At 37.4% G+C, this 15,774-nt stretch overlaps 3 protein-coding genes across 4 annotated transcripts; all 3 read left to right on the forward strand.

The window, feature by feature from the left end:
* The first annotated feature begins 179 nt into the window (after window positions 1-179).
* LOC126596447 (protein trichome birefringence-like 10) lies at window positions 180-3,750 on the forward strand. Its single transcript, XM_050263029.1, has 4 exons — window positions 180-1,162; window positions 1,747-2,136; window positions 2,648-2,806; window positions 3,031-3,750. The coding sequence occupies exons 1-4, from the start codon at window positions 720-722 to the stop codon at window positions 3,404-3,406; spliced, it is 1,368 nt and encodes a 455-aa protein (XP_050118986.1). The 5' UTR covers window positions 180-719; the 3' UTR covers window positions 3,407-3,750.
* A 388-nt stretch (window positions 3,751-4,138) lies between these two features.
* LOC126596448 (NEDD8-activating enzyme E1 catalytic subunit-like) lies at window positions 4,139-8,335 on the forward strand. 2 transcript variants are annotated; one of them, XM_050263031.1, is made up of 9 exons: window positions 4,139-4,355; window positions 4,457-4,620; window positions 5,079-5,281; window positions 6,076-6,308; window positions 6,423-6,485; window positions 6,573-6,629; window positions 6,751-6,872; window positions 7,261-7,378; window positions 7,696-7,844. In XM_050263031.1, exons 1-9 carry the CDS (start codon window positions 4,251-4,253, stop codon window positions 7,708-7,710), a joined length of 1,080 nt encoding a protein of 359 aa, XP_050118988.1. In that variant the 5' UTR covers window positions 4,139-4,250; the 3' UTR covers window positions 7,711-7,844. The 2 variants fall into 2 exon arrangements, with proteins under 2 accessions (XP_050118988.1, XP_050118987.1); XM_050263030.1 differs by having other exon boundaries at window positions 4,140-4,355; window positions 7,756-8,335.
* A 3,502-nt stretch (window positions 8,336-11,837) lies between these two features.
* LOC126595155 (uncharacterized) lies at window positions 11,838-12,989 on the forward strand. Its single transcript, XM_050261537.1, has 2 exons — window positions 11,838-12,087; window positions 12,408-12,989. Exons 1-2 carry the CDS (start codon window positions 11,962-11,964, stop codon window positions 12,648-12,650), a joined length of 369 nt encoding a protein of 122 aa, XP_050117494.1. The 5' UTR covers window positions 11,838-11,961; the 3' UTR covers window positions 12,651-12,989.
* The last annotated feature ends 2,785 nt before the right edge of the window (window positions 12,990-15,774 follow it).

A 15,774-nucleotide genomic window follows, 5' to 3' on the forward strand; every position in this document is an offset into this window, starting at 1 on the left:
CTATTTTGTGCGATCATAATTAAACCATGTCAATATTTTATATTGATTTTTTTATAGTGATAATAAAACAAAAAATAATAATAATATAAAATATTTAAGTGGCTTAACCGTGATCGCACAAATAGAAGAGGATAAGAGTGTATAAGAAGCCAGGTCCCTTCCTCCCTCCCCACTAACGCCACAACTCCTGTCCATTCTCGGCTGGTCCCTCTCTTCTCTCTCCTCCCTTAAACCCCATCTCTCTCTCTCTCTCTCCCCTCTATCTTCATCCTCTCTGCTGAGTGCTGACTTGAAGTCTTTGGATTTTGTTTTTGGCCCATTTGGAAAATCAATCCTCTTAAAACAGAAGCATATCTCTGTATAATTATACCCACAAACTGTATTATAATTGATTCTCTCTCTCTCTCCCTCCCAAAAAGTAAGAAGAGAAAAGGCAAAGTATATATATATAACCTCCGCCATGAATGCTTCCTTGCTTCCTTAACAACCCATCTCCCTTGTTTTTTAAGCTCTGCATCATTCATTACTAGCAAATATCACTGACCTACCAAACAAACCAACTCATCAAAGCACAATCCCAGACAGGACATATTTTCCAATCCCATTTATGAATATGTTTTGCTTCCACCCTACACCTCTCTGCTCTCTCTCTCCTCTTTCTCTCTCTAAAAACTTGATCACTGCAAAACCCACATCGCAGAATACGATTCCGAGCTCCAATGTCTAAGGACCCGTCTCAACCCGACCCAGAAACCATGCCATTCTTCGAAGCTTTCAAAAAGTTGAAGCGTTTGAAGCCGTTGGAGCCGTCCCTGGGCGTTATGGGATTCTTCTTTGCCAGTGTTGGTGTGATTTTGTGCTTCTTTTACTTGGATTACAGAGCTGTTGTCAAAGAGTATCGGTTCCCGGGCCAATCGGCGCGGTTCATGTGGCTGCAGAGCAATAACAGGTGGGGCAGGGACCGGAGGGTTGAGTTTCTGGGAGAAGAGGGTGGTGGCTGTGACGTGTTTGAAGGGGATTGGGTGTGGGACGAGTCGTATCCGCTGTATCAGTCCAACGATTGCCGGTTTGTGGATGAAGGGTTTAGGTGCTCTGAAAATGGCCGCCCTGATTTGTTCTACACCAAGTGGAGATGGCAGCCCAGGCACTGCAACTTGCCCAGGTACTTCAATCTCTTCAGTTTTTGGTAATTTTCGATTACGGTTTCAGAATGTTTGGTTGCCGAGAAAGAGAGGGAAAATATGAGAAATCATCAGAGTTGAAATATGTCATTTCTTTTTAGTCACATTGATTTCCCTTTTTATTGTGAGAAATTATATGAATATAATTTATAATTGCCTGTGGAATTGAATAGTTTAAGTTGACTTGCTCTATATACTGTCTCAGCTATAATTTGCAGGGATAAGAGTTTGATTGTTTTCCTGAATTTTCTCAGCAACCAAACAACTTGAATCCAACGACGTAATTTGGAGTAATTTTCAGGGTTAAGTAAAGTAAAATGTCACCTTGACAGTGATTAACTTTTTTGGTTTCATCTCAGGCTTCCTGTGAGTGTGCCGTTGATAAGTACGTCAGTTTGAATTTTAGTGTCATTCCTATTTGGATGTGGACTATAATTTTTTTTTTATTTAAATTTTGTCCTTCCTTGTGTAACTCTGTGTATGCTTGGTGGTGACATTTTAGAACTGTTTATGTGATTTGATTTTTTACACTCAAAATTATTTTTCCTGCGGGGATAACGAACAGATTTGATGCCAAGTTGATGTTGGAAAAACTGCGTAACAAGCGGTTAGTGTTTGCTGGCGATTCAATTGGAAGAAACCAGTGGGAATCACTCCTCTGCATGCTCTCTTCCGCAGTTCCTAATGAGGATTCGATCTATGAAGTGAACGGGAACCCAATTACTAAGCACAAAGGATTCTTGGTGTTCAAATTCAAGGATTTTAACTGTACTGTGGAGTACTACCGGTCTCCATTTCTTGTACTGCAGAGCCGTCCTCCTTCTGGGGCTTTAAGAAATGTCGGAACAACTCTGAAGGTGGATCAAATGGATTGGAATTCCGCAAAGTGGAGAGATGCAGATGTGCTGGTCTTCAACACAGGGCACTGGTGGAATTACGAGAAGACTGTAAGAGGGTAAATCTTTAATCTCAATCCTATATGACTACTTCACAAGATTCACTCGTTTGCATTCGCATGAACCCTTTACTGCAATGTATGCGACCTTAGTGGAATTTTCAATGAAGGGTCTTAAGAAGGGGCTGGGAGGTAACTCGTCCGATCCACCCCAACTCTTCTCTTTGTTTTTCGCTTTCTAGATTTGGTTTTAATTAAAAGAAAGTAAATGGTACCTGAAAAAATGTTTTATACTGAACGATTGCATCACATCAACCTCAAGTTTTGGTCGAAAGTTGATGCAATTGGTGTTAGGACTTGTACTGATGGCCGTCTGGAGTGTTTGGAGTGTTGTAAGTTATATCACAAAAATGATGGACTTGGACTTTAGGACTTGTTATATGTGGGGATGCAGTGAAACTTGGACTTTAGGGCTTGTTTTAAGTTTTATAGTTTTATTCACAATATTTCTTCTTTCATTCTGATTTTCCTCGAAGTGGAAGGATTAAAAGTTTCAGTATGTTTTGTTCAGGGGTTGCTACTTCCAGGAAGGGGAGCAAGTAAAGATGGAAATGAGCGTAGAAGATGCATATCACAAGTCCATGGAGACTGTGGTGCACTGGATAGACACTCAAGTAAATTCAAGCAAGACTCAAGTTTTCTTTCGAACATATGCTCCTGTGCATTTCAGGTTCGTTTTGTAACTTGAAATGATTGGTTTTCTTTATTGAACACATATCCTATCAATGGTTCAGCATATTCTAGATGCCTTGGACAATTGATACTGTCGTTTGTACATTTTCACAATCGCCAAGATCATGAATCCATCTCTTGTTTTTTATCTTTGCTGGTGAAGTAAGATACTATATGCAAATCTTTTTTGAAAAGCTGAAGTGCTATTCTTGAATAATGCAGAGGTGGGGATTGGAAGACCGGGGGAAACTGCCACTCGGAGACACTTCCTGAGCTAGGTTCCTCATTGGTGCCTCCTCAATCATGGGATCAATTCAGGGTAGCCAATGTTGTGCTATCAGCTCACCCAAACGCATCACAGACGACAAAGATTGATATACTAAACGTAACTCAAATGACTGCACGGAGAAAAGATGGACATTCGTCTTTGTACTTTCAGGGTCCTAAACTTGGCCCTGCACCTCTCCATCGCCAAGATTGCAGCCACTGGTGTCTGCCTGGAGTGCCCGATACATGGAACGAACTACTCTACGCGCTATTCCTAAAGCAGCAGGTGATGGGCACATATAACTCCTCAACTTATAGGGCACAGGTATGATTGAACCAAGTCTCCTGTTTATATGTTACATGGAAGAAACGCTTGGATGCGCACAGCAATGATTCCGAGGGGAGAAGGGAAAAGATCAAAGAAAATGGCAGATATCATCAATTTTGTCAGGATTTCGAGTTTCGGGTTGATGGAACACCAGAACAGCATACTTTTGGAGGATAGTGTAAATTTATAGGTTTCCAAGGGTTTCTTGAATCAAATTATGAAAGTTTAAATTTATAGTTTGGTTTTTTCTTTTTACTTTTAATTATTAAACAGGCACTGTAATCCTTTGGAAATATGTAATTAAATAGCTTTTTTTAATATAAATTGAGAATCATCAGCAATGCTCATTACTGTTTTCTTACTTTCTTCTACTTTTGCGTGTGTTTCAACTTCCGAGTTTCAACCTTTGTTCGTTTTTCACTACTTTTTTTATATTAGAGGTTCGGGTTTCAATTTGAATTAGGGGTTCTAAATCTTTGTTCATTTTTACTACACATTATATTTAAATACATAGTTAGACCCATAATGTAAAGCTATTGACAATGAGTTACGAAAAATATTACTAGATCACAGAGTTAAGTACGACAAAAATACTACGGTCTGGTGATATTTTTTTCATTTGAAAATGAGACGTCTTAGGTTCGAATTTGGTAGGTACTCAAAAAAAAAAAAAAAAAAAAAACTGATTTTTAAAATAAATAATAAAATTTAAATAGGGATTCCTATGTGCTATTCTCCCGGGTTCTAAAACCACTCCGTTTCGCTCAGTGAAAGTAGAAAGATTAGAAAGATTCTCACCTTTTGTACGTCGGGCCTTCTCTTCTCATCAGCAGACAGCGACCAGAAAATGGCACCACCGTCTACCGCCGAAGACAGCCGATCCAGGGACCTCGACAAGCTACTCCTCCGCGCCGGCAATCTCGTCGGACCCACCTTCGAACCCGGCCCCGGAGTAAACCTTTTCCCCCCTTTTCCCTCCCTCTCTCTCTACCATTCTTCTCTTTCGATCGATTGTACGATTTCGTCGGTTTCTTACTTTTGATTTCGTTGCAGCTGCGAGATGACCTCAAAGAGTACGCCAGAGTTTTGGTGGTCGGGGCTGGTGGGCTGGGCTGCGAGCTGCTCAAGGACTTGGCTTTGTCTGGCTTTCGGGAGCTCGAAGTCATAGACATGGATCGTATCGAGGTTTCCAATCTCAATCGCCAGTTCCTCTTCAGGTTATTTGAAATTTTTTTGGTGCCTTTTGCTTTAATTTGTTATGGGTATTTTTTTTTGAATCGGAGAGTTTGTTGAATATGTTTTTTATTGCCCTGTTATCGCGGTCTTTCACTAGCTATAGAGTATCGAAAACTTGTATAATCTATCAATACTTTAGTTCTACTAAGTGATCATAGGCTGAAGTTTTCGGAGAAACCCGAATTTCTAATCTTAATAGTAAACTTATCCCTGAATCATTCATGTTTGTGTGTGTTACTGAATGTCTTACATCTCGATAATAGGATTCTATCTGCTTCGCAATCATCTATTTTGATATCCGTTCCTGCTGCATTTTACTAATGAATACTGTAATTTCCTATCTATTATGTGGATTATCGATTTGAAAAACAAGGGAAGACAGAGAGTTGGCATGTCAATTTCTTGTTAAAGTGCTTTCCTCATGAAATTATTGTTGTAGACTTGAAGATGTAGGCAAGCCAAAGGCTGAGGTGGCTGCAAAACGTGTCATGGAGAGAGTTAGTGGTGTAAATATCGTTCCACATTTTTGCCGGATTGAGGACAAGGAGCTTGAATTTTATAGTGATTTCAGTATTATCGTCCTCGGTCTTGATTCCATTGAGGCTCGGAGCTACATAAATTCTGTTGCTTGTAGTTTTCTTGGTTAGTACTTCAACCTATCCATTTTTCTCATATTTTGTCTCTCTACTACATTTGTGTAAAAAAAAAAAAAGGTCGTACCCAGTGCACAAGGCTCCCGCTTTACGCAGGGTCTGGGAGAGGTGAATGTCGGCTAGCCTTACCCTCATTTATGAAGAGGCTGCTCCCAAGTCTCGAACCCGAGACCTACTGCTCATGGGCGAAGGCACTTGCCATCGCACCAAGTGCGACCTCTCTCTACTACATTTGTGTAATTCATTAAAAGTATTATACGACTTCTGGTGTTCCGGTAATTATATTTGCACTTGTTCTTTGTATGGTGCTGATTATTGACCTTCCTTGTTGCTCTGGTTATTGATAATTACAGAGTTTATTTTCGTATGAGAACAGAAAGAACAGATTTGAATAAAATAGTCCCAGAAAATCCTGCAGAGGATATAGATTTTGGTTATTAAACTTGCTATCCAAAACTGGTCCCGTTTTGCAACTTTAAGGTGTAGAGTCTAAGGTGTCAAATTTGAGAAACTGACTCCACTACCTTCCTTATGATATGCATTTGCAACTTTAAGGTATCAAAATTGGTCTAGTTTTTGGTTTGAACTTTCGTCTCTAGTGTCGGATGTATGTATAACAATATTTTGGGGCTTTTTTTTTCCCCCTGGTAATATCCTTATGTTGTGGCTGGCCTTATCCCTTGCTACCCTTTGTGCGTCATTCTTGAAATGATGAATTGCTTTTACTTTACTATATTTGAGCTAACGTGGCCCTTTGCATTTTATTTGTTATTCTTTTGGAAGAGTATAATTCTGATGATAGCCCACAAGAAGAAACCATCAAGCCTATGGTAGATGGAGGGACTGAAGGTTTTCAAGGACATGCTAGGGTCATTATGCCAGGGGTCACTCCATGCTTTGAGTGCACCATCTGGCTTTTTCCCCCTCAAGTGAAGTTCCCTCTATGCACCCTTGCAGAAACCCCAAGAACTGCTGCTCATTGTATTGAATATGCTCATTTAATCAAATGGGATGAGGTGATACATTGTGCAAAATTTCAATGTTCTTTCCCCTTTACTTTTCGTTACACTTTATAACTGTTGCATGAGAGAATTGATGGAATGGCAACTAAAAATGCATTCTACAAATAGCTACATAGCGGAAAGGCTTTTGATCCAGATGATCCAGAGCATATGAAGTGGGTCTATGATGAGGTCAGTGAAGTACAATTATGTAGTGATTTGCATTTTGTTTATACTGATGTTCATTTTAACTTGGATTTTGTTGTTAATATCCAATAGGCTACCAAGAGAGCTGAGCTTTTCGGTATTCCAGGAGTCACATATTCTCTTACTCAGGTGCATATGTACTTAAAGATGTCTGTTTCTCCTAAGATTATTTTCGTTTTAAGATTTTATGCCACTTAACTGCATAGTTTGGCTTGGGTGTTAATTAATAAGCAGATTACGTTGTTTACAGGGTGTTGTGAAGAACATCATACCAGCTATTGCTTCCACAAATGCAATTATATCAGCCGCATGTGCACTAGAGACATTGAAGATTGCATCTGGATGCAGCAAAACACTATCAAACTATTTAACGTGCGTTCCATTCCTCTTCTATACTACTCGACTTATCATCTTGTCCTAGATGTCATAAGTCATGACCAGTATGGTTGCAAATCTATGTATAGGATTAGTGAATGACCACCCGCAAAATAGTTTAGGATTAATGAATCCCCCCTATACTCTTAATTGCATTTACTCCAAGTTTGCATTTCATTAATCTCTAAAAAGTTAGATTGCAATGCTAAGGTTGTGAGAAGTGCCAATTTCTTCTTACATTGTCAAATTAGCTTGCTCTGGATGCTAGGTCATTGTTGAACATCATTTTCAAAATTAAAGTGAATAGCTGCACATGTTTCATCTAATCAAACTTGTAACAAAAGGTTAGATTTCAATATTTACCGAGTGTTCAGAGTCTTTGTAGGTATAATGGTGCAGCAGGTCTCCACACGAAAGTGACTGAATTTGTCAGGGACAAAGACTGTATTGAATGCGGACCAGGTGTTCTTGTACAACTGGACACCTCAATTACTTTGCAAAAGGTTATTTTCTATTTCTTTTGATTTGCTAGAATTTGGTTTCTGTGAACATATCTTTGGAGAAAATTTAGTTTCGGCGACATTCATGTTTAAGTTTCGAAGTCCTGCATGTTAGTCTTTGTGGTTATATTCCTAAGATATAACCGGAATCTATTGCTCGTCGGATGAAAGCTATTGCATGTCTAGGAGGCAAATGCTATACTATGTTTTAGTTATGATCCTTTTGATCTTCGCTTTAAAACCTTCCGAGTAGTGATATTTATGTTCCTTGGCGTTGCTTTTGATGTCAGTTCCGCTTGTTTTGTTTTCTATTTTAAAAGGTTCGTGTAACTTAAGAAACAAAAAGGGGTTCTAGTTTCTAATTCAACTTATGGCAACAGTTCATCGATCTACTAGAAGAACACCCGAAATTGCTATTGTCGAAAGCAAGCATCTCACACGGAGGGAAGAATCTGTACATGCAGGCGCCACCTGTACTGGAAGAGATGACCAGATCAAACCTAAGCCTTCCACTTTTTGAGCTAATGGGTAAAGTTGCTAAGGATGTTGTACATGCGACTGGTACAACCACCAAGAATGACAAAAAGACTTCGTGTCTGAGAAAGTTGCGTGTTATTTTCGAAGGAGTTGATGGGATCACAGATATGGACACCGCAGGCGAGGCATGAGTTTTTCACTGGGCCTAATCAAAGACCAGAGGAGTTACAAAGCTTTTGAAGATTCTCTCCCAAATACGATTGAAGCAAAAGGCGGAATTGGTGAGGCAAGGTTGAAAACCATTCCAAGTTGTAAATTTTGTCTTCGAATATTATTATCTCCAAGGATAATTGATCTTTTACTATCACCATGAGAGCAATGAGATTTTACAGTTTCAAGTTGCCCTCAACAATTGTTTTGATGAAAAAGAATGACGGTTTTCCGGTTATTCTAATGATTGAATTAGTCCGTTTGGAATTGGAATTGCTTCAGTAAGAATCCTTTTACGGCTCTCCCTTTAGCCCTATGTCTCTTTTATCTTTAGGAGGTGGAGGTCTTCCTCGACTAGCAGTTTTTTTCCAAAAAAACTTCATTTATTTGGGCTCTTTTGCTTGTAAACGCTTTTGCTAGAGTGCTTTTATTACAAACATGTTGAAAATTTTATCAAAAAATACAAGTGTAACTCGAGTAATCACATACCAGATGTTTCTTCATAAAGTGCTTCAAGATCTGGAATCACTTTTTAAGTTTTTCTGTTAAACATAGTATACTACTCCAAAACATGCTATGGTAGAAGATACTAGTGTAATTTTCCAAAATATGAGGGATGCCATTGCAAGACAAGTTTGAAGATACTTTATGATTGATTCGCAGCCAAGAAGATCCAAATATCCGAAACTTGATTACCATTGAAAAATCAGAGTATGAATGCGCAGCTGTCAAGTTATCCACAACAAAAGTAAGATCATGGGAGCTTGAGGATGAGGCTGTCTTTCCAAATTAAATAGTTCAAAATCCCCAATTAATTTGAGGCCTATGAGTCTATGACCAGCTTCAAGGTTGGACCGCACATCCAACCCAACATTCTACTCCGAGAAATGAGGAAATTTAGTAATCCTCGTTTAACTAATATAATAATCAAACATGTGAAGTAAATCACCAAATTAAACACCATCGTATTATTGAGAAAATCTACTGTGTCACTCTAAAGCTCAACCAAAGCCAACCATGAAACTATGATTTTTTTTGGTTAAGAAATCTAATGCGTCATCCAAGTACATTTTTCATGTTTACAATTTCATTATCCGCTACATATCACGTGATGATTGCTACAAACACAAAGAAATATATTCTAGATCGTATGAATATTGTAAACACAAAAAATGTATCACAAAATTCACGACGGTAAGATCTTTTCATAACTATTTGTTATGCTTCAATCAATGGTCTTCTCAGGGGTCATGATATTCCATGCAACCCTAATGCTCAACCAACGCCAGCCATGAAACCGTGTGGAAAAAGGAGGTGGACCAAGCAACACCATACAATGAAACACGCAAGTGGAAAGAAAAGAGAACAATAATGCATCTTACTCAGTTAATGCTCTTGCAATTGACTGACTGATACAGTTTGTTCCTTGAAGAGGGAGGGAGATGAATGAAGAAGTGGGAATAAACAAGCACACACAAAAGATCAAATTTATCTGCCAATAAGTCTATTTCTCTAGGCATGAATTCCGGCCCACATGTTACTTAACCCTAGTGAACCAGTTGGTGCTATGTGCACCCTTGGTTGATTGATTTTCACGCATACACATCACACTAGCTCCTTTCATTTTCAAATAACTAACCCATCATTTTGGTTTTGATTTTTTCTTCATTTTATGTCTTATACAAGATATGCATATGAGGGCTAATTGAATATGGATGGATGGTATGTTTACTCTTCAAGGTACAGTATTACTAAATTTATGTGTTTCCGAACTTATGGATTGGATTCAGTTAGTGTAAGAACGTCAATAACGAGTGATGTTGTTAGCTATCAGCGAAAGCTTTCATTAGTTGAGGATTAATGATTTACTAATAGAATAGTAAGGCTTCTCCGTTGAGTGAAGCTGCAATAAACACAAGTGGATTAGTAACGAGAACATGTTAACCATAGTGAACCAAATGGTTCTATATGCACCCTTCTTGTTTGTAATTGATTTTCATGCATACACATCATTCTCCTTTAATTTTCAAAAAACAACCCATCATTTTGGTTTTGGTTTTTTTTGTTTCTTCTTATTTTTGCTTATACAAGAGATTCGTTATATATATGATATCTAATTGATGGATAACTTAGTTTATATTTTATGATATAGTATCATTAAATGTACACGTTTTCATACTTATAGTTTGGATTTATTCAGGAGTTATGCTCTAATTGTTGGCGAACTCTTCCATAGGTTGGCCACTAAACGCTTTACTAATATAATAGTAAGACTCTTACACTAAGAGAAGCTGCTAGCAACTCGAGTGCATATGACAATTTCTCATAATTTATCTACATCCTTAAAATAATACTACAAATGAACCATGTTTGTTTTGTGTGGACATGTATGTGAATCTTGAACAATAAGCTAGGTCTTTTTAGGGACATGGATGTGAGAGGCAGAGAAGTAATTTACAATCAAGTATGCAAGTTTTGCAAGGGATTTTGAGTCTATCTTGGATTGGGATATATCTGGGTGTGGGTTGTTGCCGGCTGTTCCTCATCTCGTAGAGCAAGTCCACCGGAGGTGGAATAGCCCAGCATAAAGTACAAAAATTAGGTTGGGAGCCAGTCAATCCACTCCAGCCCACCCTTTTGCTTGGGACGCAGCCCAAGCTGGTCTCCAGGCTAACCCAAATTTGACTGAGCAAGGAACCGGGCAATTGGGCTGGCGTGTGCCTTTCATGCGGCCTTTATGGCGAGTAGCCAACAGACGTTAAGAGGTTGGGCCCACCTAGCAGGCGCACTCACACCCCACCCCCGGGTGGGAGACGTGGCGAAATGTATGCCGTTGGATTTCCAACAGCTAGTTTTTGTAGACCGTTGGATTTTCAACGGTAAAAAAAAATTAAATTTGACTTTTAAAATGGGCCGTCCGATCACAGATCAACGGTCCACGTTTTTCCCCCAAAAAATTAAGATTTCACTTTTAAAAAATACATAAATTTTTTAATAAATTTAGATATTATTATTATTATTATTATTTTATTTTTTATAAATTCAGAAATTAAAAATAAAATTATTATTTTATAATAAAAAATAATAATATTTTAATAAAATGAACTAGGCTATTTTTTGTTAGGGATGGAGATGTTTTGGTGTATTACTGTTCATTAGGGTCTATTACTGTTCACTTAAGTGGATAAATACACTGGATGCTGGCATAAAGTCTTTAGACCATCTCCAACCCTTGGGCTAAAAGCCAAATTTTTTAGCCCGGAAAATTTAGCTTTTAGCCTAGAAACATCTTTTCTGCTCCAACCCTTCTACCCTAAAATTTTAGGCCGGAATTATTAAAGAATGAAATTAGCCTAAATTTTTTTCTTAAATCAATTTTTTTTTTAAAATAAATATGTAGATTATTGTAAATTAATTTTATGAACATTTTAATCTAAAAAAATTTAAATTCTGATAAATATTTCGCATTTAGCCCGGGGGGAAAGCTGGGGGGTTTGGCCCAGAAATAGCATTTGGCATTTAGCCTAAAATTTTAGCATGGATTGGAGAGTGTTTGGGAGGGTAATTTGGCTTTTAGCCCTGAGTTGGAGATGGTCTTAAGGGTGTACTTGCTCTTATAGGGCAACTGGATAATATGATGACACACAACATGATTCTTGCGGGATCAGTGGGACTTAAATTACAGATAAGCCAACTGCCGCCGTAGACCCCACCACTCCACATGGCTGCACAAAGCCATCCCCTTCCCTCCCCCCCTTGCTTTTCCCCTATTTAAAATCCCTACTTATTCCCTTTAGATTTTATCAAGAGAGCTTCAGATTTGGAGACTTTTAAGATCCTTCACTGATCAGTCTTGCTTATCACACAGAAAGACTCAAGTTCTAGATTAAGCTGCAGGCATGGAAGTTGCCATGGAGAAACTAGAGGATGACTTGTTCTTTGCAGAATTAACTAAGCAAATCTCCCTTCTAATTATGGATGATGAGGAGGACCCTATTGCAACTTACCCTTCTGTTTCTCTTCAGGTATACACTTCATTTGCAGTATTGTTTATCTTTTTCTTCTTCTATAGTGGATACCGTAGCAACTTGTGGACGTAGCTCATATTCATGCAAATTGATTACCGCAACCTCTTTTCTCTCTCTGCACACTATTTGTCTATTCCTCACATTTGGAATGAATATGCCAAGCGATGTGCAGAAGAAGAAAAAGAGTGTGTGGTAACCATGTTAAATATCGTTGTGTGTGATTGTTTACTTTTGTGTTCTTGATCGCGTTTATATCGTTTTATACTTGTTCTATCTGGGAGATGAAGGGACTGATTAATTGTGCTTTGAATTTACAGGCTTTCTCTTGTGCAATCCATCCACCTGCACATCCTGTCCTTCTGTATGAGCATTCCTGCAGAAGAGAAACCAAAGGAACGGGAGTTTTCATCCCCCAATCAACACATTCAAGAAGAAAGCACAGACAGGGAAGGTTTGCTTCATACAACCCAAAATCCCACGGATCGTCACAAGCTGATCACAACAAAAGGATGGTTTCCCAAGTATCTTCGGACTGCGCTTTTAGACCGAAAAATGGATGAGATTTAGAACGAAAATTATCAAGAAGTATTGTACAAGGCAATAAATTTCTGCTGATAAGTCCCCTTGCCAAACATGGCAAGCTTTAAGGCAAGGCAAGGAAAGGCTATTTACTTTTGTTCCCTAGTTACTCTGTCAAGGGGAAGCTTACCAAAGGGTATAGGTTTGTACCCTTTGAATTGTACATGTGTGGGGGAATTTTAGGTTGGATATAGAATGAGCTTTTCTCTAATTCATTATATCGTTTTATGTTGATTTCAATTTGATTATTTGTCCAAAATGTTTTATGGCTTAGCTTAATTTGAATAAGTCAAGATATGTGAGTTACGTTAGTTGATCAAGGCAATTTGTCCACTTACTTGCATCTAAGTTCAAATTTTCCTCCCCGTAGTTTGGAATAGTTTAGAATAAGAAAATAATTTCTACACACCTTTTTCTCCATTTTTATACCATGCTTGTTCTTGTTTGTTGATTTTCTTTATTCTATTTGATGTAATGGTCAGAAATATATAAGCATAACGTGTAAATGTGGAAACAGATCGTGTGTTGAAATCAATTCCGCTAAAATACTTGACTTGCCAAAAATGCAAGTTCGATTGAAGGCAACATAAATGCATGATAGATCTAATGAGAGTTACATTTGTAGTAAACACAAGTACTTCAACCAAGTTACCCTAGTTGGTGAGCACAAACCCAATTGGGAAAACAAGGATCTTGGCACTGATTGAGGTGCAACATTCAGACAACAAAGCTTGGTAGCTTGCTGGATCTGCAAATTGGAAGAAAACATCTTGGATTGGTTTTATGCTTGGAATTATGGAAAGGAAAAAAACAGATGATGTGGAAGTGACAAGCATGTGAGCTATTTGGTTGGTTGCAAATCAACCTAAAAGGAAATGCTATTCATTTGGGTATAAACATATGTTCTTGTTTAAATTATTGGAATCAATTAGGGCCGTTGGCAAAGGAGCTGCATCATTGCAGGCATCGATTTTCAATTCTCTTTAATCAGATCATACATAATTAATCATGACATAATTAATCACTTCTCTTTTCCTCTCTGAACTTTGCATGACGTTTTGTGATTGATACTTTATAGAGTCGTTAGAGTAGTATGATTGAAGCTTAATCACCAAACCCTACTCTCATCATTATTCACTAAACTTTTTCATTTGCGATATAATCAAGCATCTAATTTAAAATCAATTAGCAACAAATTAATAGGTTCTTGGTCGGTCTTTCATGGCATAATAATGAGGAATATGTGGTGCAAGAGGTGTTACGTACATTTTCGACATGAAATTTTGCATGTAAGACTCATCTTGAGTTGTCAATTATTATGAAAAACAAATAACTTGAAAGTGAAAATAATTTGATCTTCAATTTGTTTGATTCTCATAGTGATTTATATTGATTAACAAGAATCATGGAATCAAGATACTTCAATTGGTTATTTGGAACCCTTAGTAAGATATACTGTACATACCTTGATGAGACAACACACACGTTCCATTATGAGCAAACCCTATCATTGCTGAAACACTTCCGTTTGGTAAGAGTAGAATACTTATTTATCATCTGTAAGAGTTGTGCCTTCTGTATTCTACAGATAAGTTAATTGTTATTAGTGTATTAAATCTGTGATCCTAATGTCTTGTTGTTTTTATGATTTCAGAAATATCTTACATTAAACTCAACAATTTCAGTAAACTTAAAAGTAGCTCTATTATATTACTATCAATTCATTTCTCACTTTAAACATGTTTGATTAAACAGTTTTCGCTAGGGTTCGAAAACAACTCTTCAGACTCTTCCCTCAGCATGTCACGTTTCGATAGTACAACTACATGCATGATCATGCATTTGTTTCAAAAGGCATTCCTTTCATTTTCGATGCCATGTTTGAGTTCTCTCTTTAAAGTCTAAAAACCATATTTTCCCATTTCTTTTAGGAATTCTTTTCGGTTCTTTTTCTTATATAGTTTTCAAATTTGGTGTCCCTTCCATGCTGGCAGGCCCAGCAAGCCACATGACCTCTCACTTTTGATACAGGCCCTGTCGGCTAAGGCGAACATAGAATTGTTGGGAGTGTGAAATCATAATATCATATATCGAAAAATTGGGAAATTATGTATGAGTTTATAAGGAGTTAGAGTTGAGTCTTTCACGTTTTATGGTGAAATATCAAATCCTTTATGTTATTAGAATACTTTTCTAACGTGTTGAATCAACACCCTATTGTCAATGTATTGCGATAAAACTTTTAACTTCCTCGAAAACTTCACTAAGTAAATAATCTTTTTGTGTGCAAGTGATGATCATTTACCACAATGATGGAAAGATGTTGAGCCATTGCATGATGGCATGGGTTCAAACTCTGGCTTTAGCTAATCTAACATCTAATCTAACAAAATCTATCGTTTGACAAAAAAAAAAATAAAATAAATCTTTTTGTGTAGTAACGTTTCCAAACTGGTAGTGGAACAATAAAAAGAGTAGTGAGACTGACAAATTATTGAAAACAAATGAATATTTGTCAGGGAATATTTGCGTTGATTTTGCTTTGAGATCTAGATAGCTATTAGTTTTATTTATTTTTCCTTTTTTTTTTGGATGAGATTTGAGATTTGAGATCAGGGATTTATAATTCCCAAATTTCAAAAAAAAAAAAAAAAATCCGGTGAATTATTCAACGATAATGAATCCAGTGGTGCCGCACCTACGTCTGTGTCCATCCATATCTCGGAATGGAATTGAAAGCTCAACATTTGCTTTTAAAACACAAGAAAATGTCACGATTCACAACACATGACAGATAACAATACGGAGATTCTTACCAAATTTTCCGTTATATATGTATTTACATTTTATGTAATCACAAAAGGAGAATAATGCAAAAGTCCATGGTAGTTTCTTACTTTAACATACCTTGAGATTTGATGAATTATATAATTCAATCTTCAACTCATATGCGATGAGTCTTATGTTAGTGATTCTTTTTTTGTTTTTGGAACAAACGATGATATCTACATTAGAAGGGTGGGAGAGTGGGCTAAATCTCACAATGGACTAGCCCATAATAATATGGTTCAAATTCATCACTGGCGAAAATCGAACTTAAAACCT

Source organism: Malus sylvestris, chromosome 13 (assembly GCF_916048215.2).
Source record: "Malus sylvestris chromosome 13, drMalSylv7.2, whole genome shotgun sequence".
In the NCBI taxonomy this organism is placed as follows: Eukaryota; Viridiplantae; Streptophyta; class Magnoliopsida; order Rosales; family Rosaceae; genus Malus; species Malus sylvestris.

What these genes read in the sequence shown, in the direction of transcription:
- LOC126595155 (XM_050261537.1), top strand. Translation starts at nt 11,962, where the DNA reads ATGGAAGTTGCCATGGAGAAACTAGAGGATGACTTGTTCTTTGCAGAA. An exon ending in ACCCTTCTGTTTCTCTTCAG is followed by an intron (nt 12,088 to 12,407) that starts GTATACACTTCA and finishes TTGAATTTACAG; the next exon opens with GCTTTCTCTTGTGCAATCCA.
- LOC126596448 (XM_050263030.1), top strand. Translation starts at nt 4,251, where the DNA reads ATGGCACCACCGTCTACCGCCGAAGACAGCCGATCCAGGGACCTCGAC. An exon ending in ATTTAATCAAATGGGATGAG is followed by an intron (nt 6,309 to 6,422) that starts GTGATACATTGT and finishes TTCTACAAATAG; the next exon opens with CTACATAGCGGAAAGGCTTT. An exon ending in CCTCAATTACTTTGCAAAAG is followed by an intron (nt 7,379 to 7,755) that starts GTTATTTTCTAT and finishes TTATGGCAACAG; the next exon opens with TTCATCGATCTACTAGAAGA.
- LOC126596447 (XM_050263029.1), top strand. Translation starts at nt 720, where the DNA reads ATGTCTAAGGACCCGTCTCAACCCGACCCAGAAACCATGCCATTCTTC. An exon ending in AGGCACTGCAACTTGCCCAG is followed by an intron (nt 1,163 to 1,746) that starts GTACTTCAATCT and finishes GATAACGAACAG; the next exon opens with ATTTGATGCCAAGTTGATGT. An exon ending in TATGCTCCTGTGCATTTCAG is followed by an intron (nt 2,807 to 3,030) that starts GTTCGTTTTGTA and finishes TGAATAATGCAG; the next exon opens with AGGTGGGGATTGGAAGACCG.